General features: G+C 40.1%; 2 protein-coding genes across 4 annotated transcripts in view; both read left to right on the top strand.

The window, feature by feature from the left end:
* LOC147655620 (unconventional myosin-X-like) overlaps nt 1-18,752 on the top strand; it is a 33,799-nt gene extending 15,047 nt beyond the window's left edge. Inside the window, exons 3-5 of the mRNA XM_086889988.1 lie at nt 10,419-10,606; nt 17,472-17,606; nt 18,611-18,752. Of these exons, the coding sequence (XP_086746114.1) occupies nt 10,419-10,606; nt 17,472-17,606; nt 18,611-18,752 (465 nt within the window). The remainder of the gene's footprint in view (nt 1-10,418; nt 10,607-17,471; nt 17,607-18,610) is intronic.
* Nucleotides 1-26,229, top strand: part of MYO10 (myosin X) — a 159,826-nt gene that overhangs the window by 76,575 nt on the left and 57,022 nt on the right. For all 3 annotated transcript variants that reach the window (XM_086898248.1, XM_086898241.1, XM_086898253.1), the window contains 10 exons: nt 10,419-10,606; nt 17,472-17,606; nt 18,611-18,748; nt 19,765-19,849; nt 20,513-20,616; nt 22,685-22,814; nt 23,760-23,878; nt 24,621-24,767; nt 24,948-25,048; nt 25,268-25,334. In XM_086898248.1, the coding sequence (XP_086754374.1) occupies nt 22,691-22,814; nt 23,760-23,878; nt 24,621-24,767; nt 24,948-25,048; nt 25,268-25,334 (558 nt within the window). In that variant the 5' untranslated portion in view covers nt 10,419-10,606; nt 17,472-17,606; nt 18,611-18,748; ... (1 more) ...; nt 20,513-20,616; nt 22,685-22,690. The remainder of the gene's footprint in view (nt 1-10,418; nt 10,607-17,471; nt 17,607-18,610; nt 18,749-19,764; nt 19,850-20,512; nt 20,617-22,684; nt 22,815-23,759; nt 23,879-24,620; nt 24,768-24,947; nt 25,049-25,267; nt 25,335-26,229) is intronic.

The raw sequence follows: 26,229 nt of genomic DNA, 5'->3' as shown, positions 1-26,229 counted from the left end.
CTGGTCAGTTATATAGATCAACAATTGTCTACCACAGGCAAATTATCATTATTTTTTATTTGTTGGAGTTTTTTTTTTGGTATGTGTTAATGGAGAAACATATCTGTAATGATACGAGAAGTAAACAAATGCCATCGGTTGGTTAACCGACCTTGCTTCTGACTTTCTCCATTCTGCATGACTTGTGGAACAGCTAGTAGTTACAATAACAACAACAATAAAGAGTACTTGTCTACACTTTGTCCTCCAAAGTCCTCAACTGAAAATACTGGGGATTTTAAAGGTGCATATTTTCAGATCTCAGGAAGTGTTTCAGCCTGAGGTGGTGTGATCAATGTGATACCATTAAAAGAAATGAAAGGTGTGTGTCGCTGAGTACACTGCCATGTATGCCACAGCTACACAAACACTTTGTGGTGTGTGCAGTAGCTACATGTGCACAGTGCCTATGCCAACACATAAATTTATATTATGTTTTGCAGCACACTAGGTGTTGCTGGTAACCTGCTGGGTGTAAACACTGCAGTGAGAAGGAGCTTACCTGCTAGCCTCAGTGGGCTGCTTTAGTGAGATGCAGAGGGTGAAGAGGTCAATGGTTCATTAAAACATGAAAGCTTGCTCTTTTTATTCTGCTCTGTAGCAGTATTTTTTTTCTCAGTTGGTTAGTTGGTTGATTAGGGAATAAATAATAGATGGACTGGCAACAAGGTCAATTTCTGTCTGTTGACTTCCATGAGTTTTCTATTTGTAATACAAAAGCTCTAAGCTATATTTGATAACTTCTAAACTTCTATGCTATAATTTGATATATTTGGCAATTTCATATAGGAAACATATAGCAAAGTAGAAATCTGTCATGATGTGCAGATTTTGTCATTGGTGATGGTATATGTTGCTAATGTCTTCCCAGATTTGAAATCTAATATTCATGTTGTTTTCTCCATACCTTTATTGCATGTCACTGCTAACTCTATGAGCCAAGAACAGAAAGCAGACCAACATGCAGAATCAAAAGAAAAAATTATCTGCCATTTGCACAAATGCCAACAGCAGCGTACTGCTGTTTAGTCAGAGCTTTTGCAAAATTTTGGTTAATGCTTCTGCACATGCTGTTGCCTCACTTGGAGGTAAGCTTTGGCTCCTTTCTGTAAGGTCTGTTGTTCCCAGTCCAGCAAAGTCATCGAAAGGAAGACAGGAATTTGGGTTCCACAACTTAGGGTGCTTACCTGTCACAGCATGTTTTCTTTACATGAGTTGGGCTTTTACTGTATAGCGAGCTGCGCAGAAATTACTGCTTGTGCTGCACTGTCCAACTCTCTCATACACATATTCCAGCAGTTTGATACTAGAAAGGCTGAAAACAACCCATTTAAGTTGGGAGTGAATTAACTTACTTTTATAGCTATTGTTTATCTGTGTAAATGGATTATTGATTCATAGCCAGGCTGTTATTTTTATTTGAAGAGAAGTGGTCCCTTTCTCACAAACAGTTTCAGTTTTTTTCCCTTTGATGTTTGTCAGTCTCTCCTTTTAAAAGCAGATGGAATCCAAAAGTTCCATTTAGCAGATTTTTGACAGTTAATTCCATTTGCCATCTCAGTCCTGATTTCTCGACTGACGGCTATTTGGCAGCAGTTCGGTGCCATCCAGCTAACTATCTGGCATAGAGTTAGATTTCAGCTATGCTTTCTCTTTTCATCCTCTGTTAAAGAGTAATACCTGCTCTTCCTGCTTTCCTTCTAAAACAGCTCTTTCTATAGAAGATACCTTCAAATATTAAAGATCTGCAGAAATTATGGGAATCTGGATATTCTTGCAGGCAGAATTAAACAGATCTACAAAGCTTTATATAAAAATATTTCACCAATGTTCTAGAGACATTGCTCTTTGGTTCATCATTTTACCAGCATTTTGGTTTCCTTTGTCTCTATTTTCTCTGAAAAGCCCCTTTATCTTTCCAATATGAATGTATAGGAAGGAAGAAGACCATTTTTTTCTTTTCCTTGCTGGAGGGTAAATTAGACCTTCAGACAGTTTTGAAAGACTCATTTGAGCGTTGTGCAATAACAGCAGGAGGAAGAATTAGTGTGTGACCACAGGCCATTTGAAATGGAGTGATAAGCCATGGGTTCTCTGCTTTTTGTGAGGCCTTTTCTGATTTGAACTGGAGCTCGCCTGGTTAAAATTGTGCACACAGATTGCTGCAGTCTCGTGTGCAAACTTAACTTCACATGTATTGCAGCCCATGAAAATAACAAAAATCAATGTCTTGTTCTGATCAATCGTGTTTGTGTTCAGGAGGTCACTGCCTCTATCTGCTTGGCAATGATGAAAAGATAAATTCTTCAGTAATTGTTTATATGAAAACTGTACAAAAGACCATTATTCTGACCCAGTAGATAGGACTGCTGCACGGCAGAGATTGCATTGTATTAGTCAGCAAAAAAGAACAGTAAAAACAAGGAGAGTCAGTGCTTTTTCTATAGGAGAAAACCTGCCAGAAACCTGTGAATATCTTAAAGAAGGAAAAATATCTATCTGATACCTGTGTTATTATCTGCTGTTGGGCATTTTACCTTTGGCTGTAACAGTGTTCTTTTATCAACCTTCCTTTATATTGGTTTCATACTCCCTAACTGGATTGGGTTTTGTGTGGATTGAGGATAACACTTGTAGTATTTCCTTGAGTAATGGAGTAATCTTTCCAGTAGGAGAAAATTAAGAGAAAAAGAAGATGAGATTAAGCATTGAGTGTATCTTTTTACCAGGTGGAGAGGTCTTCACCATCTCTGAGCCTTCAGAGAAGCAGACAGGTGTCTGCCTCCAGGTGGTTTTGGATATTTGCATTGGCAACTAAGGTAACCAAAACCCAGTTTTTAACCCTTAAGAAACAGACCTAGACAGTTAAATTTAACTGTCCTAGGACAGAGGCACAATGAATGTGCGAGATTGAAGCTGGAGGGAGCGTTAAGATTTTTTAGTGTAGAAGTTAAGGTATCTGGGTTACAAAGTACAACTTTTTTTGTGGAGAGATAGCACAGCCTTTGCCCTTGGAGGGGCTTGGGAACAGGACATCATTTAATACTGTTGCACCAAGGGAAGCTTAAGTCACATTAGCTGGATTGAAGGGTCAATCCAATCATCTAAGAGGGTGTCCTGTTGCACAAAGGTTGCCTGTGATCATCTGAAATTACATTTTATAATAATCCAAAACTATTCCAAAATCTTCATGGGAACTGTTCTGGTGGAATCAAGCATAAAGCCTGGCTTTGAAAAGGCCTTGGTCTGTTATGCCTTGGATGCAATCTGTGCTCAGCACAGAAGGAGAAAAGGCCACCAGGGAAGCAGTTGGTAGGAGAGGCTGCTGCAGTTTCCACCATGGACTGAAGGACATGGTTGGAAAGTGTTGTTGAGCCATGTGAGAAGACACTTTCCAAAAACAGCTACAAGGAGAACATGTAGAAGGTGCATCTTGGCTATAGGTAGCTGATCTTCCTAGTGACATTCCGTGTCATGTTCTGGTTCCCTTCTAAAGGTCCTCTCCTATGGGTGCTAACTCTTTTATTTATAGTGTGGTCTGTGTATTTATAAACAGCTCATTTTGCAATCAGTCCTACAACTGACCTTAAGAAGAGAAGAGGACATTTTAGGGGTCATAATGTTGAGTTCATTGGCTAGGAACACGGATACAGAGAAAAGCAAAGCTGATGTGAATTTGGGCGGTTCGAAGCTCACCATGAGTCACCATGGTGAGGACTGCAGGAGCCCAACATGTAAAGATGATTATAGAGTATGGCATTTCCATCTTAGAAATGGCTTGATTGGTTAAAAACATCTAAAACATGTAGTTTTAAAAAAAAATTAAAATTGTAGTTTAGTACTTCACTTTAATTATGGTTTTTAAGAAAGAAGCTTTGCTTCAGATATGAGACAACTGGATTCTGTCCCACTGAAATTAGCATGGGACTAGCTAAAAACAGGGTATACTTACCACAGTGAGGATAAATCGAGGTCCTGCCATGAATGGGGGCGTTAATTACATCTTCTTTATGGCATACCTTCACCCCTTGTTCTACCTCCCCTAAAAAGCACACCAAAATGTGTCCCAGACATCTTTCTCTTTTTTCTGCTGATGTGTATGTGGTAGATGTTTGGGTGTCTTTGCCACAGAATAAACTCAGCCCTGATTACCATCAATCCTTTCACCTGAGAGAGCTCTGAACCACAAAGGCCATATCTGCAGTATGAAGCAAACTCTTCTGTTCCCAGATTTTTCATCCTGACACCTTAAAATCTGGTGTTGAAAACATAATGAAGTTTGATGGCTATTTTGTGGTCTTTTAAAAGTTGCCTGCCACTGCATGTCCTGTGAAAGCACTGGGTTTGTTATTTGGTAATATTCTTGTAGCTGTGATGATTTAAAGGTGAGATGCAGAGGTTGTATGGTGATAAAAATCTTTTCCCAGGCCTTTTATAAAAGTAACATAGAAGTAGCTTTGTGGTGAGCCAGTTGTACTGCAGTTTAATTTGAAGTTTCCTGTATATTAAGGGTAAGCCCAGAAAGTAATACTTGTGGAAAAAATTGGCAGGTTGATACCAATATCCCATTTAAAAAAAAAATAAAAATTTACTTTTCAGACACAGAATCAGTTCCTTAAGAGACTCCAGGAAAGTCAGGAGTTGTTCAAAAATTATTCAGAAACATATTTTTTGAGGCATCAGTAAACATGCTGTTCTTTCTGTAATAATATAGACTTTTCATGTTCTAAAACAGAGTCTTGAAAGTGCTCGTAAGAGAGTTGTACAAAGTCCTTTTTCTCAGTGTTAATGTATATATCTGTAACAAAACATCTTAACATCTGTATTTGATCTATTCCAGCGTCTCTAGTTCCAAACTGTGAAGAATTTTGATTTTTGATGGTAGTAAAGAAACACAATGATAGAGATAAGAGTAATGCAGTCTTCTCATGCCTGTTTTTATAGCACAAGCAGTTTTGGTTTCTGTTGAGATTGCTGATCAAAGATTTAATTCAGGAGTAGTGCATAAGGTGCTTCAGCAGACCCCTCCAGTCTGCTTTTGCCTTCTCTTACCCACTTTCCCTGCAGCATGAGATATGGAAAGCCTAAAAGAAGTGTGTGTCCTTCCCTGCTTCCTTTTTATTTATTTATTTATGAAAGCAGGAAGACCGGGATGTCTCAGATGCTAGAAGTACAGATGTGGGATGTGTCAGATGTGAAGTACAGAGGGACATCTTGGTGTAGAGGGTGAAAGGTCATGAGAGAAACAGTGCAGAATAAATTTAATGACCTTACATGGGAAAAACAAACTTGGGTAGAACACAGATATCATCAAGGATCCTCAGAAACAGAAATGTTATTCTGGAGCAGTTTTGACATAAAAGGGAAGAAGCAGAAGGTGTATGGTTGCTGGACATGGAACAAACCTGAAAAGATATACCCCAAAATTCTAAAAAGCATATGTGAAGGGCAAAAGATGAAAAGCAGGGTGGCTCTGGTGTATTCAGTATGTTTGTTTTATAGTTTGTTTTATAATGGTCTTCTGTTAGGACAGTTTTCTTTTTCGTTGCTTTTTCATCATAGAGAATCTGAAAAAATAATTGAGGGGGAAATTCCTTACTCTACTTTTTTCTCTTTTAGTCTGAAAGCCTTTTCTACATGGGAAAGTAAGACATTTCAAACTGTATTTCTTTCATACACTGCAAACTTTTTTCTTGTAATTCTAAGTGTAAAATACACTGAAGTGTATTTGGATCAATAAAACCTTGTATGTCATTTAGATTTTTTGGCATCAAACTATAATAAATTGATTGCATCTTTATTAAAAAAAAAACAAACACCGTCTCATGATGGACAAGACTGCTCTGACTAAATATAGTTTTGCTAGAGTATTTCTCTGGGTATCAGCAGTCTTTGTGAGCTGTACATCTTTCATTTTGTCTAGCCTTACTCAATGTCTAGCTGAGAAGATAGGATTGGAACTTCTAATTTTTAAAGTCCTTGTAGAGGATCAGCAAACAATCTTGTTTTTCTTTTTTGCTGAAAAGGCGAGCAGGAGTGTCTGTGGCTTGTGAGTGAAGTTGTTTTAGGAGGTGAATTAACAATTCCAGTAAAAGTTTGAAAGTGCAAAAGGAACCCAACCTCTAATACAGTAATCAAAGTGCTGCACTGGGATTCAGGCTGAGTAACCCAACCTTCATTTATTCTCTGGTTTAAATAAATACATCAGCAGTAATCTGATAACAAGTTGTTGCTGGATTAGTCTGTACCAAAGTAGTTCAGGAGTTTGTGTGTGGTTCTGTCTGGAGCATTGAGTCAGTCATATAACAGGGAATGGTAAACTGCCCTGTTCATTGCCATGGATTTAAGGAGTCACTTCTAACGCAAGTTCTCACGGTATATCTCCGAAAAAACTCTCAAACTATTTCAACTGGAAATCTTCAGAACTCTCCTGTCTGCTTGGTAGTGCTCTGGCAGTATTTATCCTATTCATAATTTATTTTGAATGCTTTCATTAAAATAAGTAATTATTGACTTCCAGAATAAGATTAGAAACTACAAAGAACAAAACAAAAATTTGGGTAACTGTCTTACAAGAAAAGTGGAAGTGTAATTCTTGTGTGAAAATACCTTTTCTGAAATTTCACCTGCTTTGGGATGTTGGCATATAATATAGTATTTAGAGATCCTGCTTTCGATTGCTAACCCATTTAATTTGCCATATGATGATGGCTGGTGCAGAAGTTGTGTTCAGGAGAAAACACACATCCACTGAGCAGTCCTGCATTTTTTGTGTATTTTTGCACTGATTTAACCTGCTGCAAAGATGCTTGCATTTGCCAAACCAGAAGGTCTACCCTGCAGGAAAGGGGTTGTGTTGTGTGGCTGCTCAGGGTCTCCAAGGAAGGGCAAGTGGAGGAGCCTACAAGAAAGATTGAGAGGGACTTTTTACTGGGGCACGTACTGACAGGACAAGGGGGAATGGCTTCACACTGAAGGAGAGTATGTTTATGTTAGATATTAGGAAGAAATTTGTTGTTGCTATGAGGGTGAAGACACTAGAACTGTCTGCTTGGAGAAGCTGTGGATGCCCCATCTCTGGAAGTGTTAAAGGCCACATTGGATGGGGCATTGAGAAATCTGTTCTAGTGGAAGGTGTCCCTGCCCATGACAGAGGTGTTGGAACTACATGAACTTTGCTCTGCTTCCAACCGATGCCATTCTGTGATTCTGTGAAATTGGGAGCATTCTTCATGGGAGTACATGTATCCCCCTCCCCCAAATCCCTAACTTTGTGGCTCTTAGAGCTGCCAGGGTTGAGTCTAGAATCTACTGCTTATAAAATACTGCTACTAGTAAGACCTTGTGATAGGTACTGGATGGGATAAGTAATAAGCCTGGAAGTGATGTAGGAAATGATGCTTGCAGCAGCAGATCTTGCTGCAGTTGAGTATCCCAGAGGCAATTTACAAAGACTTCTGGAAGATTTGTCTTTTAATGTGAACTTTTAAAATAATCAAATAGTTTTTAATAACAGTGCTGCTTCAGCCCATTGATAGTTTGCTGAACTACCTTGGGTAAAGACAGAAGTTTTGCTTGTGCCAGCTAACACCTTAGTCTGTGCAGACTAAGCTGGTTGTGGCTACCCCTGGGTTGAACTGTAACATCTGGCAGGTGATAAATGTGATAAACTGTGTCTTTGAAGAATATACTTTTTTCATGATTGTGCCTTGGGATGAGGAAATCGTACTTTGAAGTCCTGAGTTTGTTCTGTCACATGCCATTATAATTTGGTGGCAGTTTGTGCATTCATTTAACTTGTCCTGACTTTGCAGGTAGTACATACTTAAAGCACCAGAAGAATGGAACCACAAAGCTGCACCTTTATCAGTAGAGGTTGTGGTTCCTCACGTTTTTGATGAAAGAAAAAGAGAGAAGGAATTTTTTTAAACAGTGACATGTCCTAAGCATTACTCCATGAGGTGATTCAGAAATTGTTTTCATCAGTATCGTTTCTGCAGTTCACTGGGTTTCTTTTATTGCCATAATACACCACCCATTTTTCTATTATAGCTTATTGAATTACTAGGCAATGAATCCAGCTCACTTTATTTAATAAACTTTTAAAATTCACGGTTATGACTAATATTCTGGAAGTCTTTCTGTCACTTTAAAAAAACTGTGCTTAAGTCATGTGAAAGACTGCCCCATTTTAAATGAGTGTATGCAGAAGTAGACTGCTGTCACTTCTTCTGATATTTACTGTTTAGCACAGAAGCAAGAAAAGTCACAATGTGTAGATTGTGGTGATGCAGTTTTGCCAGTGCTTTATTGTGGGGATATTGTTCTGTCAGGTAGTGAATCTTGCAGAAGCTATAGAGTGATTATTTACTTGTGAAGTTAGATGGTATCATGTTTCATGGGGATTTTTATATTTTCATCTTTGCCATGGCATCTGTTGTGATGGCATGCCTCAAGTTACTCTTTTCCAAAGACTTCAGCCAGACTTTAAAGGGAAAGAGGAAGATCTGTAGCAGCCTCTTTTATTGGTCATACTTGTACTGCAGTCATGTAATTAAAAAAAGAAGTCTCTTAAATTTTTTCCATGTGCAATTTGTGCTAAAATATGTATCAAACAGAGGAAGTTTGTTTTCAGAGCGTTCCTTGTTACTTATTACTTATTTAAGAATCCAAGAGGGGATGATCCTAGGAAATTAAGCTGTTGTCTCTATGCTGTAATTGCCCTGTGATACGATCTCATGTTGAAATGGTATCTCTCCTCTAGATGAAATCTTCTGAGCTCTTGCACAGAGCACGTGGGGTGGGGGTGGAGGGGTGGTGTTATAAAACACATTGAAAATTCACCACTCTGTAAAAGGTACTAGAGATACAGTGCTGAGGGATATTCCCCTTACTGCTGATACAATTGTCATGATTTCAAGGACACCACTGCAGTTCCCTTAGCAAGAGCTCAAAGCTGCAATGTGTGTCGGGCCTGATGGAGGGTGAACAGGTGGATAATGGGGACTGTAACAGCAGCGTAACAGTGAGAAAGGAGAGCTGATACACAGCCTTAATTGCATGTTAATTAAGGAGAAAAAGAGGGAGGCAGGTAGATGCTGCGGGCTGCAAACGCTGCAAAAGAGACAGAGGGGAAAGTGTGGGGGAACTGATGGTCCCTTTGTCTTAGTGAATGCCCTGTCTTAGAGAAGGAGGCTGCAGGAGGAGCACATGCGGCTGCCTTTCGGTGGTTTGCAAGATGCTGCTCCCCTTATCCATCCACCTCTGGTTAGGGTGCTGTGGAGATGAAGAGAGCCCCAGTCCTGCTGTCAGCTCCACAGCTGGTTCCTGTCGGCAATGAGAGGGTTGACTGCTGGTGAGGCATCTGTACATGGGGCTGTGTTACAGGGCTGGAGGCTGCCCAGGCTGGCTCTTCACCAGTCCAGAGCTGGGCTGTTGAAGCCAGGTGTCAGCTTCCTGCCTGTAACCGCAGGAAGGGTGTTTAACAAAATGAAATTGGTATTGCAGCAGTAACACTGCACATGCCATACAGTATATTAATTAATTTTGCATGCCCCAGAAACTCTGGAGATAGCATGCTTAATGTTATCTCCTACCTCATTTAATGTGATTTTTATTAGGAAAATATATTGAAGTGGATAGAGGGTGAGAGAGAAATTGAACAGCATTGTGAACAGACTGTTGCAGATGATCAGGTTACCACAGCCTAATGAGTTAAGGCAATGGGAATGGACATAAGCTGCTACCTGGGTGGTTTTAACTGATGTGCTCTCTAATTGCAGTGGGATAGAAATTAATGACTTGCCAGCTGCTGTTCTGCATCCAACTAATATTAAAAATGTGGCAGAAAGTCAGTGTTTTTGGAGCATCTGCCGCTTCACACATTTTTCTTAGAGCCTGCTATTCTAAATATAATGGTTCTAGTGTCTACCATAATGCCTGATACTTCTGTTTTAAAAGTGAGTGGCAGAGAAGGACTTGGATTCTCTACATGGAAATACAGACTTTTCCACCGTTACTTTGGGCTCAGTTACTTGGGTTTCAGCGAGTCCCTAAGGACACATGAGAAGCAGCTGTAGGCCAGTGCTGATAGGCATTACCATGCAGCTGTAAGCAGCATTAAGGCAGGGATTTGTACAGTCAATAAGCTCAGTGTTATAGGTGGAGTAAGCCTGAGAACATGACAGAGGTGAGAAGAACTTTCACCCTTTTGTTGCTTTTCTTGAAAGGAAGAAATCAGGAAAAATTACTGGCCACTTTTATCCAAAGGATTGTTACAGTTTTGCAAACGTGTGTCTTTTGTCTATCATTTGAGAAGAGCGTTAATCTGTTCCACCCCACACGTGGTAACATCTCTGGGGGGTGCTGTGTGCTTGCAGACCTACATTGGTTCGATAGTTGCCTCCGTGAACCCCTACAAGAGCATCCCGGGACTGTACGACTGCGCCGCCATGGAGCGATACAGCAAGCACCACATGGGAGAGATCGCGCCCCACATCTTCGCCGTGGCCAACGAGTGCTACCGCTGCCTCTGGAAGCGCCACGACAACCAGTGTATCCTCATCAGGTGAGTGCTGGCTGCTGCTGCTGCTGCTGCTGCTGCTGCTGCTTTGGGTGCCCCTGATGGGGAGCCTTTCAAGGGGATGTGGCAGCATGGCTGCTGGCCATGTGAGGAGAACTCCGAAAGAAAGCAGGCTTGTAAAACAGCAGTTTCAAGAGAGTTCTGAAATTGTTTTGTGTCATTCTGTGCACCTCTAACAAAACATTAATTTTTTTAATGCATCTTACAATTATATTTAGTAAAAAGAATATGCTGTATTTTTGTGCGTTTTTTGGTCTTCACACATCAGATGTTACCCTAAGTGTTTTTCCACCAGTTTAAACATCTCTGTGCAGTAATTTGTCACTACTAGACCCTGATTCTGTATGGAGAGAAAAAGAAAATGTTAACCTACCAGTTCTTGAGATATGCAGTAAATAAGAATAGCAAAAGAGAAACCCCTCCACATTTCAGCCACTTAATTCTGCCTGATTAATCTTCCTTACTTAATCTTGTTGTGCTTTAATTTAATGGTGATTTAATAGCTTCCCATTTGAACCACTGTGTCACTGGTATTCAGGATCTGTATCTGGCCGAGTGTGCGTTAGGGAGCAGTTGGCATTTCAATAGCTTTTCACTGCTTTCAGCTCCTCCTTCCTTCTGGCTCCAGAAGAGCTGAAAATGCAGCCAGCTCTTTTCCCATTCCCCAGCCTGCCAGCTCAGCTGTGTTGGCTCACACACAGGCAGGGAGACCAGAGTCTGGCCCACCAGACAGGGAGGAGCAGGTCACTGCAGCATCACACCAGCTACCGGGCTCCAAGCAGGGGGTGATGCTCAGAGGGGTAAGAGACCTTGTGTTTCCCCTCCCTCTCCTCCTTTGCCTACACAACATTTGTGTGATTAGGCCTACTTGCTGGCACCTTCCTGCACCATGAGGTTACACGTGTAGAGCTCTTCAGGCGCATGCTGACATGATTTTGGCTGTCTCCTGACCTCCCAAGGAACCCTTGTGGTGCTGGAACTGACTAGAGCATGGGGCAGATGGTGGGACAGAGTGAGAGCAGTACCTTTTGCAATAGGCAGTTTCTACTGACATTTCAGATTATGGCCCAGGTTGCAAGGCTTCATGGATAAGAGGGGGATTTGGTGTATGTAGTTCAGCACCCAAGCTGTTGTTAGAAATGTGGATAAGCTGCATCATAGCCAGGCCTGCTTGCAACTTTCTGCAGGCTCTCAGGTCACAGTGCCTGCCTGCCTTTGCCTCTAGGCAGGTTCTGCTTTGCAATGACACAAAGCTGAAACGTGTTTTTTTAGCTTTCTTTAACTGTATTTCTCCTTCTTATTGCTTAATACTTACTTCTGTACATATAAAGATGAGTTCAGGTAAGAGTCCAAGCAAAAATTAAATTTACAGAGCTCTTTGTCATGTGACAATAGCTAGCCTCAAGTCATGAGTTTGTTTTTTATTGCCAGCCAGTTACTTGTGAACAGCCCGTTTACACAAATCTAGGGACCAAAACAATTTCTGGTGGCCATTTGGTATTTTTGCCATTTTGTACTAGCCTCAGTATATTACCTTTCATTCTAGTTCCTCACAAGCTGCCAAGAGGAAGGGAGGTTATGTCCTAAAATGGACATAAGCAGAAGTCTGTGATGTTCCAGGGGAGTCTTCAGCACTCTGTGCTCTGTAAACCATGTGCTTTGATACAGATAAGCCATAATATGGAGAAAGTTTTGTATTAGGAATCCCTTTTAAAATTGTTTACTGTGGTCATGGATTGAAATAGTGATTTGTGTAAGTTCTGTGTTTCAGATAGTATAAGAGTATCTTGTTACTGCAGAAATTGAGGAAACGTGCAATTTAGATTAAAAAAAATTTGCCAAATCTGCTTTCCTAAAAGAGCATTATCTGCTTTATCTATGAAGGACTCAGAATAGGATTTTATAAAATTACTGAAGGTTTCCATGGCCTTCCTACAGTTTAGGAAAGTCCCTGTTGTCACATACCTAGTTTAGGGCATAGGAAGTGGAGGTAGAAGAGTGTGCTTGGAAAATTGAGCATCCAGGTCATTCCTGCATCTTTTACTGGCTTAGAATTAGATGTTGCAATAAGTCACTGTACTGTCACTGTAACTTTCTTGGTTACTACTAGCATTTGAAAAAGAAAGTAGCCAAGTGAGGCTCTTTAGTGTTTGAATTCAGACAAATATTCTGGTCTTGCATTTAATGTGAGAGATGATAAAGGAAAATTCTTTAGAATAGAGAGATAGAGGAAAATTCTGTTGTATCTTGAAAACACAGTAGTCAAAATGAGGGAATTAGTCGGATAGGTCTCACATTTCTGATAGGCAGTTTGAGCTGCTCCTGGCCTCAGCAGCAAATTGTAACAGCCCCACAAAGGAATGCACTGGGAATGTTGATGATCCTCTGGACTTGAAGTGCCCTCTGCTGGCCCCCAGAATTAGCTCAGCTTTGGTTTGGAGCTGCTTTCTTCATGCTTCGGGTTCAAAAACCTGTGAAAAAGCTTATAGTGGTTTGAAATATTAATATAGGGATATTTTTCTTGCTGGGGTAGGGTGAGAGGGTGAATTGCAGAACACAAATTAGAAAAAATCAGAATATAATTTAAATGTGAGACCATTTTTTCCAGTATGACCATCCAGGTCAGAGGAGAACAGGAAGGAAATACAGAAGAGATGATAAATCGAATCACCCAAAATGCTTATATACTGGTGTGTGTAACAGTCATTAATTCATGATAATGCTGCATAAAAAGGACTTTGCAGCCTAAAATGTCAACAGAACGGCACACTGAAGAAGCTGTACATGACTGGTGCGTTTACGTAGTTGTGAAATGGTGTTTTAACTCTCCCAGGCTAAAAAGCTAGAGTTTTTCTGTAGACAAAAACATCTGCATCAATGAATTCTCAGTTTGTTGTTGGTCTGAACCATTACTGCAGGGCCCAGTTTAACTTAAAACAGGACGGAAAAAAGTCCACTTCGTTAAAAATGTCTTCTATCTTCTGGTTTTTCAGCTGGGTGCCTCAGGAACGTGAAGGAAGTCCATCTAATTTGAGCAATAGCCCAACAGCTTGTTCTGGTGTAGGAAAGGGGCTGAGCTCCCTCACGATTAAAAGAAGTTCACAAGTTGAGACCAAGTTCAAACCTCCACGCCTTTATTACAAGAATAGGAAGATATCTTTAGGTTTGGTTTGGGGTTTTTTTGCTGCTCTGTGTAAGGTGATCTAGTCTGTGCAGAAGCAAACACATGCTCTTTTCTCAAAGAAAATTGCAATTGATCAGAGCACTCCCAAACCATTGCTCTGTATGACATTCAAGTCAGTGCTGTGAGTGGGAAATCACTGTTTGATTTTATGCTGGCTACATGTCTCAGTTCATGTCTCACCCTTTGACCTTCCTGGACTCTTTCCCCATGTGGGGCTTCTGGTCATTTGGCCCTCGGGAGCTGGGTTAGGGGTTCCAGAGGTGCTCATGGAGCAGTGCCTTGGTGTGCTGGAAATTATCAGCCACTACAGACTGTTCTATCTGTTACCCAGACAGAACAGGGAAATGATTTAGTGTTATGTCCTTCAGAATGAGGAGTCACAGTTACACTGTGGCGGTCACGAGTCCAGGCTGCTTTGCCATCAGCCCTGCATAGAACAAGTGAGAGACACGGAGAAAGTCTAAAGATCTTCTGAGTGGAGGCCTTCTGGCCTGCTGTCAGACTTAATATGTTCACAGTCCTGAATGTAGTGATGTGGAACAAGCTGGGCACTTAAACTCATGGGCTGGAAAGGTTTCTGGAAGGTTGCTCTAAATAATTCACCCTTTATTGACCTTGTAGGTGTAAACTTTCTAAGGACTCTGAAAGACTGATCTCATGTGATGGTAAAAGTGAATAGAATGGAGTGGTTACTACTAAATGCATAGAGAACATTGTGTAAATGCATCCTTTAAATTTTGTGGAGCTGAAGATGTTTCCAAGAGGAAAATTTTAAAAAGTAATAAAAAAGTATAACATGGGAAATTGCTAATGGAGACAGGCACCTTGAATTTGGGGCACTAACCATCAAGTCATGCACAGCAGAAAGAGTACCAGGATAAATTGTTGGTTTCTCCTTCCACCATGAGACCTGAGAGGTATCAAATGAAGTATTAGGAGGTCAATCTGAAAAAAATAAGACCATTTGCTTTTTAAGGGTGTATGGCTAGAAACTCAAAGAAGTTAAGTATACTGAGGGTTACAAGACATAAAAGCCAGGTTTAGATCAGGAAGCCTCTGAACAGCAAATAACTGGAAGCTGGAAGAACACAGAAGGGATATAATCATATATCTTCCACGGGCATCTCTAACTGGCAACTATCAGGGTAGGTTCAGAACCAAACCAGTTCTGAGTCTCTCCTGTTCCAAGAAAAAAACAAGAGCATGTAATTGTGCATAACACCAGCTATACCAGAGAGAGGTGCAGGAGATATTTTTCCATCGACTTTGACTATCTCACTTGTAGAATGGCTCTCAGTTACAGTGGGGTAACTTTCAGCTTCTATAGAACTACAGATTCTCCAGATCAAGGGACAGTGGGTGGGGGCAGAGGAAGGATGGTATCAGTGAAAGAGGTGATGTCCTCAATGTCACTCTGTGCCTGCTGTTGAGCTATATGCATGTCTCAGAGGGAGAGAATTAGGCAGGAAGAGGTGTGTATCAGATGATGATTTATTGCACTAGACAAGAATAATGCAAGAGTTTGTGAAGCTCTCAAAACTACCAGTAGAAATGGTTTTTTATGGTGAGTATTGAATGCAGGAATACCAAGTATTTGCTTCTTGGGCAGGAGAGATGAGTGAGTGCGGACCTGCAAAGAGAAAGGGAAGGAGTACTGTCCTGGTTTAGGGCAAATTTGGGAGGAAACTTCCAAAGGGGTCCCTCTAGAAAGGAGATTCAAGTGGCCATTCCCCCAGCTAGTTTGGTAAAAGATTTCCTTGGAGAAAAATGGAAAAAACCTGTTCATCTAACAAGCAAAGTATTTACAAGCATAAAAATGAATAATATTAAAAAATAAAACTTCTTGCTGTTCTGAAGAGATGGCAAATCCAGATAAGACCTTTTCATATGGTGTAACTCGGCTCACTCGGTCTCTTATCAGTCCCTTCGGCGCTGGAAAGTGCCGAGGCCCAGGCCCCAGTGGGCCACAGGTGTGAGCTCCCGGGGTTTGTCTGGGTTTTCAGTCCAGAGCAGGGCTGACCAGTTCCAAGAAAAAAGGAAAAAAACAGTCCAGGGAACTTCTCTGCCTCAGCCAGCTAAAAACTAAAGCAAAGGAGAGCTCTGTCCTGCTGTCTGTCCATGCTGCAGACGACACAGTCCAGGAGCAGGATGTGGGGCAGTGAGGGCTCTTTCTGAACACAAACTGCGGCTTCTTCTTTCCTTCCCTTGCTCTCAGAGCCAGTCTTAAAGGTGCAGAACTCAATATTCAGCATAAACAGAGCAGACAATTTGGGGCACGAACATCGTAAAGTCACCCCAGGACAAAATCTGAAAAGGCCAGACATCAAGGGTAAAATTACATTAAAAACACTACAGAATTTCTTTGATGTGGTATAAATATAATGGATGAATCACACTTACTGGAACATATTGGCGGTTATGAAGATGTCTCATTATGTTTTCTGAATGTCTCTTCCCTAATTTTATTGTTGATATTCATCTGCAGGAAAATGTCGTGCTGGTTTTTTGGGTGGTACCTTTCTTCTTTGTTTTTTACTAGAAAGCATCATTATACTATGTTGTAAGCTAAAGTCAGTGGGGTCATTACTCTGCAATGGCACAACAAAAGACTGTCAAATTATCTAAGCTTGCTCCACGGTTGTGCTCCATCAAAGTCAGTGACAGAATTCCTGCTTGCTACAATGGAAAAGGTGAAGTAAGACCAAAATGTACCCTCTTTCTTTGGGAGTAAACTGGAATGAGGTACAGTTTAATGAGGAGCTAGGCCACAGCTTAGGATACATCTATGACTGTAGATGAAGAGTGAGCAAACTAGACAAACTTTACCCACAAGTTACATTTTTAAATGGCTCACAGTGTGTATTTAGACTATATAATTGAAGGGAAAAGGTACTGGGGAAATGAGCCAAAGCTAAACTTTCCCATTTTTAGAGTGTTAGTTTTGAAGAGAAACTGAGTATATTGCCTTTTGTTTGTATCAGCAGGGCTGCTTATTAACAGTTTGTTTTTAAAATATCAATTTAGCATTATCAAATGGCTTTGTTCTCCTGTGGGTGGTGATGAGAGGTTTATACCTCTGATGGTAATGAGAGGTGGAACTTGTATATTTTGAACTCCCATGCTTCTGGTTTGTTTCAATAGGTATATAAAAAGTTTGTTTAAAGAGTATGTAGCTTGCTAAGAATTTCAGCATTAATTGTACGAGTAGCCTTTATGTGTTAGAGTGTGCATTGGTGTCTCTAACTTCTCCTCACAGCAGGGCTCCTTCATTAAATAGATTGCTGCAATGTGTCCCAAACTTTCCCATCTTAATTCTTAGTTTGGTCTTTATGCTTGTCGATTGCCATGCCTTTGTTGTGACTTTGTTTTAACATGATAGTGGGAAGTGCTGGATAATTGTTTGCCTTCAGAGAGCTCTTCATTGCCTCCTAGGTGTATGTACATATGCAGTCAGTGCCTTGAAATGCTGTCTGAGCAGTGGTACGAAGCTTAAGGACAGCTTGTGTTTTTCCTTAGATGTCATATTCAGGAAGTTTAATGGGGTGTTCTGGCTCCATTTGACCATCACTTCTAATCACCCCAGTCCTCCTGACCTCCAGGAATGTAGAGTTTGGGTGGGTGGCCAGCCACTGGGACTGCGCAAACCATTTCCTCCTCTTCTTTCAGTGGTGAAAGTGGTGCTGGTAAGACGGAGAGCACTAAGCTGATTCTCAAGTTCTTGTCTGCAATGAGCCAACATTCACTGGAGATGTCCTCCAGAGAGAAGAGCTCCTGTGTGGAGCAAGCTATTCTTGAGAGCAGGTATTGGATCTTTCAATATATGGGTAATTTTTTCAGAAGACATAAGCCTTGACATTGAAATAAGAGCCTGCAATGTAATCAAATGTGTGTATGTTTACTGAATAGTAAAATGCATCCTGTACAAAGGGAAATACTCCATTAAACAAAATTACCTGGCTGCTCTAGAGAGTTGTGAGCACAGTGGTATCTCTTAGTGAAGCAAAAATATGCAGAGGTTTGAAATGGATGAAGCTTTGATGGTAGCTTTCATTTTTGTTTGCAGCTGAATTCAGATAATCAGAGTAAGGGAAATGGGTGATGGGAGGGAGAAACCTTTGGTTCAGTTTGTGTAGCCTGAGGATACAGTAGAACAAGAAACAGCATGGTGAGGATAAAGCACTCAAGTGGTAAAAGCATGCTGGGGGAAGTGAGGATGAGGAGAACTGATAAGGCAGATGAGTGAATGCATCAGATAAATTGGACACAATCTACGCAAGCAAAAAATAAATCTTGGTGTTCATGTGAAATGACACAGTTCTAAACTATTTAAAAACAAAGGCAATTTGAGATGCTGTTACTGTAGTTTATCTAACTTCATCTCTGCTGTATGTGCTGTATCTTGATGTAGTTTGTTTTTTTTTTAATTGCCGTAGGACAAGGACTCTTTACATCTGTCTAGAAATTTGCATGTGCTGAGATTTCTTATTTCTATCATTTGAGTACTGCCATGAGAATTGTGTGCATCTTTTGAGTGATTACAAAAGAAGTAGCAAGTAGCAGTTACTATTCTGCAGATGCAGAGCAGTTCAGTATAATTTATCTTCCTGTTGCATGAATACTTGCATCTTCTGCTAGGCAACCAAGATGCCCATTTCTAAATGGAGGGTAATGCTGGGATGTAGGCTGCTGCTGAGGGGAGTGTCAGAGGGGAGCTTGTCAGAGTGCTGTTCCTTCCACCAGCCTCATGTGAAGCTGTTGGCATGCTAGTCACATGTTAACACTCCTGTCGTTCTCTGTCTTCACAGTCCAATTATGGAAGCTTTTGGCAATGCAAAGACTGTTTACAACAACAACTCAAGTCGCTTTGGGAAGTTTATTCAGCTGAACATCTGTCAGAAAGGAAACATTCAGGGAGGAAGAATTATGGATTGTATCCTCGTTTGGTGATTTGACCCCTGTTTGTGGGAAGCACCCATGTACCTCCTTGATGGAGGACTGAGGGAGAACTGGCTTGCCTTTGTTTGTCCTTTCACCCCTTCCTGAAATTTATGCAGTTAAACTGGGCTGATGTAGGTGGGAAGGGGAAGCAGCAGCACCAAATCTATGCACACATGCATGTGTGGCAGTGTGGGGTGCATGTACTCTTGGAGGAGAAGCACTTTGTATTGCTTCCGCTAGCGTGACATGGCTTGTGTGCATTTCCCATGTAATGAGCTAAAACAGCCTCGGGAGTCCTCAGGAACATCTTGAGTTGTCAGCCATTTCCTCCATTAGTGTATCCAAAGATAAGCTGCTTACTTCTCTGGAAAAGTACTTGAAAGAGCAGAGGTACTCAATTTCTGTAGTGTGAGTCTTGGTGGGCTAAATCCTCAGATTTGTCCTGCATTTGACAAAATCAGACTATAATCCAGCTCCACCAGAGGTGTGGGGATGAGGTATATTCCAAGGGGATCCTACCTGCTGTTTTAAACATAAACTGCTTTTTCAGTGGAAAAAAAAAAAAAATCTTGAGCTTGTTTCCAAGCTTTGGGGGAAAGAAAGCAAAGGAAAACAGACGTCATTTAAAATGCAGAATCTGCCAAGTCCAGTTTTAATGGGATGGAAGAGGTGTTGATACAATGATATTAGAACTGCTACAATATTATCATTATTGCTACTTTGTTTATGTTACTGTAGGTGTACTGTATGAAACAGGCTTAGCTTGTAAGAAAAGACCATGATCGTCTTCCTATTGCCTCAAACAAAAGAAAGATTATCAAAAGCTGATTCATTAATTGATTTTTACTTTATTCCTTGACTGAAGCTTTTCTTGCTGGCTGCAGATTTATTGGAAAAAGTAAGTTGATGTTTGCTTTTGCTCAGTTAATTGTGTTTGATTTAACTTTTGTCTGAAACTGTGGATAAAAAAATCGTCTTTAAAAATGATCACTTAAGTGGAAACTATTTTTTACTTTGACAGAATCGTGTAGTAAGACAAAACCCTGGGGAAAGAAATTATCATATATTCTATGCTCTGCTGGCAGGGATAGAAGAGAGAGAGAAAGGTAAGTGGCAAAGAACAAGTAACACAACTGTAGTGGTTTTCTGCTAGCAGTCAGCAGTGGTGACAGCAGTGGAGAATTTAACTGCAGAAACCCACTAACCCAAGCTGAGAAATAGGTTATTCATTCAGTGATTCAGGGAGTGTGAATTTGAGCTCAACTTGATAAAGGAACACACTTAGCTGAAGTATGTCACTGAGCTGACGGTAGTGTTCCTCCCTGCTTCTGCTGTGGCCATGGGAAAATTACTTGGGGACAAGCATGCCTCATTGTGTTCAAACTGAATATTTTTTCTGGTACTAAAGAACTCCACAGCAACAAAGATAAATAATTCTGGTTGTTCTAATCCTTTCTCATAAAGAGTAAATCCACTGAACAAAAGAAATGACAATTGTATATGTGCAAAATTGCCTAAAATTGCCTCAGCATCTCCCTGTGGGCCTGCTGTCTTTGCATGGTAAAAACTAGAGTTAACTCTATTATGCAGCTAAATAAAACAAAAGCCAGCAAAATAACCCCCAGTCTGATTTTTATATAAAACCTTGTCTTGTGCATTATCATAATTTCTGAGCAAATTAATTGTGAACAGTTTAACTCCAACATAGTAACTTGTGGAGTACTTTTGTTTAGGTATTTCTTTTCACTTACCCTCTTTTCTCTCATTAGATGCTTTTTACTTGTCTGTACCTGAGAACTACCACTACCTGAACCAGTCTGGATGTATAGTGGATAAGACAATCAGTGACAAAGATTCTTTCAAGGAAGTCATTGTGAGTTGCTTCCCTTGTTCTTTTGCCTTAAAAATTGCTGGAAGTTCAGGTGTGTGGGGCCCATTGACAGAGCAGGGTACAAAGCCTTCCTGTGCTTTCCTCCATGTGCAGCTCTCTCATTTTGGCATTAATCTTACAGGGAATTAAATTTTCTCAAAATGCTCCACTGTCATTTTGAGCATGCCTTTATCTTTCTCTCAGTATTTAATTTTTACTCTTTTGTTTCAAAGTGTTCTGTAATTTAGCAAAATGCTTAATGTTTTGAAATAAAAAGAATATCTGTTTGGAAGTCAGTAAGATATTTACATGCCTTTGCCTTTCCCTGCATTGTTTTATATTACATATATATATATATATATCACTGTTTTTCAGTCTGAAAGCTTTGCCCAAACATGTGGCATCTACTGGGTGGAGTCTGCAGTACAGCACACAGGGAGCAGAGCACCTGTGACTCTTTAAGTTGCAGCTGGGAAATCCACTTGTTGTGTGGAGTAACTTACACAAAAGAGTTATGAAAACATAAGCAGAGATTAAAAAAATGGGTCCAGATGGAATCTCTCTGAATGGCTTTATATCTTACATCCACAGCAGTTAGTCCATACTGACCACGCTAATTGAGTATTGTAGCACTGAGGTGATGTGTGTTAGATTTTAAAAATCAGATAAAGCATTTGGCTTTATGCCCTTCACCAAACTGTTCTTGCTTAGCTATCTTAATCTTTTTCCAAATTGATGAACTAATGTGTAGTGGATTCAGCAGATTTTTTGCTGTGTAAAAATCCCTCATTTTGCATGGCAGAAGGAAGCGTTGGAAATGTTGGTAATTTACCTGTATTATAGCCACATGCTGAAGCTGATTAGCATGACATTTAATTTATGCTAGCTGTCTCAGGATAGGCAGACCATGAAATCAGCTGGGCAGGGATGTTTGCCTGCTGCCTGCAGCATGGGTAGGCTAGGAGAAGGGGCTGCCAGACTGCATTCCCAGAGCAGGAAGTGAGCAGAAACCCCCTCAGCTCATCTTCACCTGTCTTTTCCCGTTACATGACAAAGTCATGTCCTTTGCCTGCTTTTACTGCAGTGTAAGTCTTGGAAATGTTACTTAAGGGGAACTTTATTTGTAGGAGACAGGGAGGGGCAGCACATTGAGCATGGAGATGAACTTGTAGTGCTGCTGCCTACAGCCTTTTGCTGTGAAAGTTCTTTACAAATTAAACCTTCAACCATTATTTCCAGCCTGCTTTGAATTGGGGGATGAGTCTGAGGCTCTCCCATTTGTAAGGGATGACTTATGAAAGATAAAATGTGTCTTCTGTCAAACACCTGCCGTGACTATAACATGATGAGTCTGACTGTAAGGATACAAAACTGTGATCTGGTTCAGATCAGACAGGGTCATATTACACCAGAATTTAGGAAGTTCTAGCATTTCAAGAGGTATACAATTACCCCTTCTGTGTTGAAGGGAAGCATACGTGCCTCTTGTTTTAGTGTTTCTTTTAATATTTGCTATTTGGTCTTCTCCTTGTTTATGTAGTTGAGCCTTGATTGTTGCCATATTGTTTATTCATAAATTCAGCACTTTTTATATAGATACCTTTCTTACTCAGTTTTACTGGAAGTTGTCAGACCACACTGGTAAGGTGCATGTTTGGGCACAAAAATGATCAAATCTTAGATGCTGCTATGTTTCCTCCCCCATGCCTTGTTACCTACAAGGCCAATAGGAAAATTTTGGTAAAAACATGCAGGAGGTAATCAATTAATAATTCAAATTAGAATAATTGTATCTGGTGCACAACTCAGTGGGTCGTTCCAATATTTATACAATTTTAATGATGAATTTGAAAGCAAATTACGGCATCATTGCAGTATCAAAATGAAATTTCTTAAGGGCAGAGTGATGCTACATGTTTCAAGATGTCCCAGTGATGCCTTAGAGTGTATTCAGTTTGGGATGAAACCCAAAGGAATGGACTCGAGTCTTTTAGTCCTGAGTTGCTTTACTAAGGCCTTCCAGTTTTGAGTCTGTGTGCACGTTACGGAAGAAGCTCACATGTCATTCCAGACTGCAATGGAAGTGATGGAGTTCAGCAGGGAGGAAGTACGAGAAGTTCTGAGACTTTTGGCTGGCATCTTGCATCTGGGAAATGTTGAGTTCATCACTGCTGGTGGGGCACAGGTGTCCTTTAAAACAGGTGAGAAGGCTTTGCCTCCGAGTCTGAATTTTTCTTGGGGTTCTGAAAGCCTTATTCATTGTTAGTATATCTCAACATAGCAAGGACAAGCAATGAAAGGGTTTTACTGCTTTTTAACATCTGTAAATGTTTATTAAAATGTTACTTTGGGAGGATGAGGTTTGACAGATAAAGCAAAGTAGTCTGCTGCTGGATGCTAGTCTTAATATGGGAAAATCTTGGGCACATATTTGTTCCACTAGCAGTAGTGAAATTTATTTGAATCCAGTTCCTTCTTCAAAGAATTCTCAAGCTGATAAAACATAAGTGCTCAAATACATTCCCTAACCAAGAACTCCACTGAAAGTATCTTTTTTTAGAGCTTTCAATGTTTCAATTACATATCTGAAAGAATGTGCTGGTGTAGCTAAAGATTGAGCTGATGGGCATTTTAAATGTTTGTTTAAATGTGGCATTAGAGAGTAGCATTATATACTGCTTTATATACCACATTATAGAAAAACTGAAAATTAAAGTATGCATGGAAGAAAAATTTCACTGGTTTATCCTCATCATCCCAAGCAAAGCAGAAACATTCACATCTACATTCATGTGGACAAAGAGTCAATTACTGTTTGTATCTGGAAAAATGTGTTAGGGCAAGCAGTAGATTGAATTCTTGACATGTGAATATTAAGAGGAAAATAAATATTTGTGACTTACTTGTGATGTATTTCTACTGCTAATTTCCTTCAGTTGTAATAATTATGCCATTTAATGAGCAGCAAAACAGTATCCTTGAATTTCTAGTTGTGTTTTCATCTCTAATCCCTGTCGTTTTAGGAGCATCTTAAATTGTGGTGGTAGTAGTAGTAGAAATAATAATAATGATGGTAGAAAACTGAATTGGTCTCCTGGTTTCATATATTTAAGGACATATTTGTATTTGTCTTTCTCTTTTGCCAGCCCTGGGTAGATCTGCTGAGTTACTGGGCTTGGACTCCACACAGCTAACAGAAGCATTGACTCAGAGGTCGATGATACTCAGGGGAGAAGAAATCCTAACACCTCTTAGTATACAACAGGTAAAGGCACCTCAATTTTGACATATTTTTAGGGTCTTTGAAAGATGTCTTAGTCTTCAAGTCCAGAGAAATCACTGATCACTCAAGAACAGAATTAGCTTATGCATCAGAATTTTGTAATCAAAAGTACTACCTAGTTTTTTTGGGAAGGGTATAATCTCTTTAGATCCCATTCTATTATTCTGGCCAGGGCTTATAGCTTGTCTCTTGTTATTCTTATGAAGCCTGATTACTTCCCATTTTTTTCAAATTCTAAACATATAGGCTGATATTTTTTTCACTATGGACACTTGTGTCAGGGGGGTGTTTTTTCAAAATTTTCAGGAGAAATATATTTATAATTTACAAGAAAAGAATTAGAAATAGGTATGCATAACATTATGTTTCCCTCTGGAAAATGGGGGGAATTAAGGTATTGTTTCCTACACTTCTTTCCTTCCTCCACACTTGAAGTTTATAATTTCCTAGTTTTTTGAATGCTTTAGCCCTGAAATGTAATTTTAAAGCCATATAGGTGTATAGCTGTTTTAAGTTAAACTGTTAAAGCTTGAATCATGATGCCTTGTAAGTGTTAATACAATTGCTGCCAAGCTACATAGGCATGAAGCTGCTTGCATTATACATTGTGCATATTTTATGCATTATACATTGTTTTGTGCTGTGCTAAGGACACTGATCAGAAGTGTTTGGTCAGTTCTGTCACGGGGTGGTTGATGTCTTGTGTATTCCCTCTTCAACACAGGCAATAGACAGCAGAGATTCTATGGCAATGGCACTTTATTCTCAGTGTTTTGCATGGGTCATTAAGAAAATCAATAGCAGAATCAGGAGCAAGGAAGACTTCAAGACTATTGGAATTTTGGACATATTTGGATTTGAAAATTTTGAGGTAGGTTTCAAAGGCTTATTCAAATGGATTGTCTTATATTTGTGCTTTATTGCTTTTACATGTCTTTGTCATCTTCTCTGAAACTTGATTTTTAAGCACGTTGTTACCTAACCCATTCCCTTGTTTGCAAAGTAAAATATTTCAAGTGTTTGCATTTTTGAAAATGTCTTGTCTCTTTAGGTAAACCGTTTTGAGCAGTTTAATATTAACTATGCAAATGAAAAGCTTCAGGAGTATTTCAACAAGCACATCTTTTCCTTGGAGCAATTGGAATACAGCAGGTAAGAGAGAGGGGAGAAATTTGAAATAATTTTACAATATCGTATTCACTTGAAGTCAGTTCACAGCTAACTTACTTTCCTTTGAAAGTCTCTGTCTGCAGCTGTGTATTTTATAAAAGCAAGCTGATTTTGCTGTAATTTTCAAGATAAATACAGCAGCTTCTCCTATTTCTAGAACTAAAATAATTTCAGTAAAAAGGCCTGCTTTATTTTCCTTAGGGAAGGACTAATTTGGGAGGACATTGACTGGACAGACAATGGAGAGTGCTTGGATCTTATTGAAAAGGTAAGAAAGAATTTGATACTGTTACCTATTTTTTAGTTTTTTATTCTGAGGTAATATGTCTTTAAAAGATTTGTCAACAAAAAGAACAGGTGAACAGCATGGTGGATCTTGCATGTCTAAATAGAAAACTTTTAATCAGATTATTTTTTTGTGTGGCTATGTTAAGGATTATACTATGAGCTCTTTTCCTTGCAGCAACTTTTCTCCTTGTGTGATTATACACGAAAGCAATATTTGGAGATGATTAATAAGAAACATGTGATCCTTGCTCACTCTTGCCATCAGTACAGGCAGGCTGTGTGAGCTTATCTCCAGGGCAGGAGGGTGTGTGCCTGCCAGAGTTCAGACGAGCACAGAAGCGAGTGGCAGCGGGCAGGGGATCCAGCCGGCAGGACGTGACTGCAGTCAGGGCACTGTGGCTTTTCAGGAGCTGCTCTGAGACCTTGGACAGTGGCTTATTAAGATGTGCACCTGGAGAACCATGTTTTTCTGAGAGGCTGTATCAACCTGGAGCTTGCTGGACACATTAATTAGCTGAGGGGTAGCTTGCTTTGTTTACCACCTCTTCTAGCATGAGAAGTAGGAAACATCAAAGGAAATTACACAGAGCCATATGTAAAGGAAAGGGAGGTTGTGCTTCATGCAGGGTGAAGTTAAACTCTATCTTTTGCTCTGCCCCTGGGCACTGTGAGTGCTGAAAGTTTGCATTGGTTCAACAGCTGGGGTGGATAATTATATGGAAGAAACTTTTTTGTAAGGCTGTTTTACACAAACTCCTTGGACTCATGATCATTTGACATCTTGGAGGCTGGGGTTGTATTCTGGGGCAATGTCATTGTATGTATCTAAAAACTGCCCACATCAGAAGAACTGATTCTTCCAGTAGGTTGTTTTT

The sequence above is a fragment of the Cyanistes caeruleus genome, chromosome 1, assembly GCF_971803275.1.
Source record: "Cyanistes caeruleus chromosome 1, bCyaCae1.hap1.1, whole genome shotgun sequence".
NCBI classification, from domain to species: Eukaryota; Metazoa; Chordata; class Aves; order Passeriformes; family Paridae; genus Cyanistes; species Cyanistes caeruleus.
This window is presented reverse-complemented; position numbering and strand designations above follow the sequence as displayed.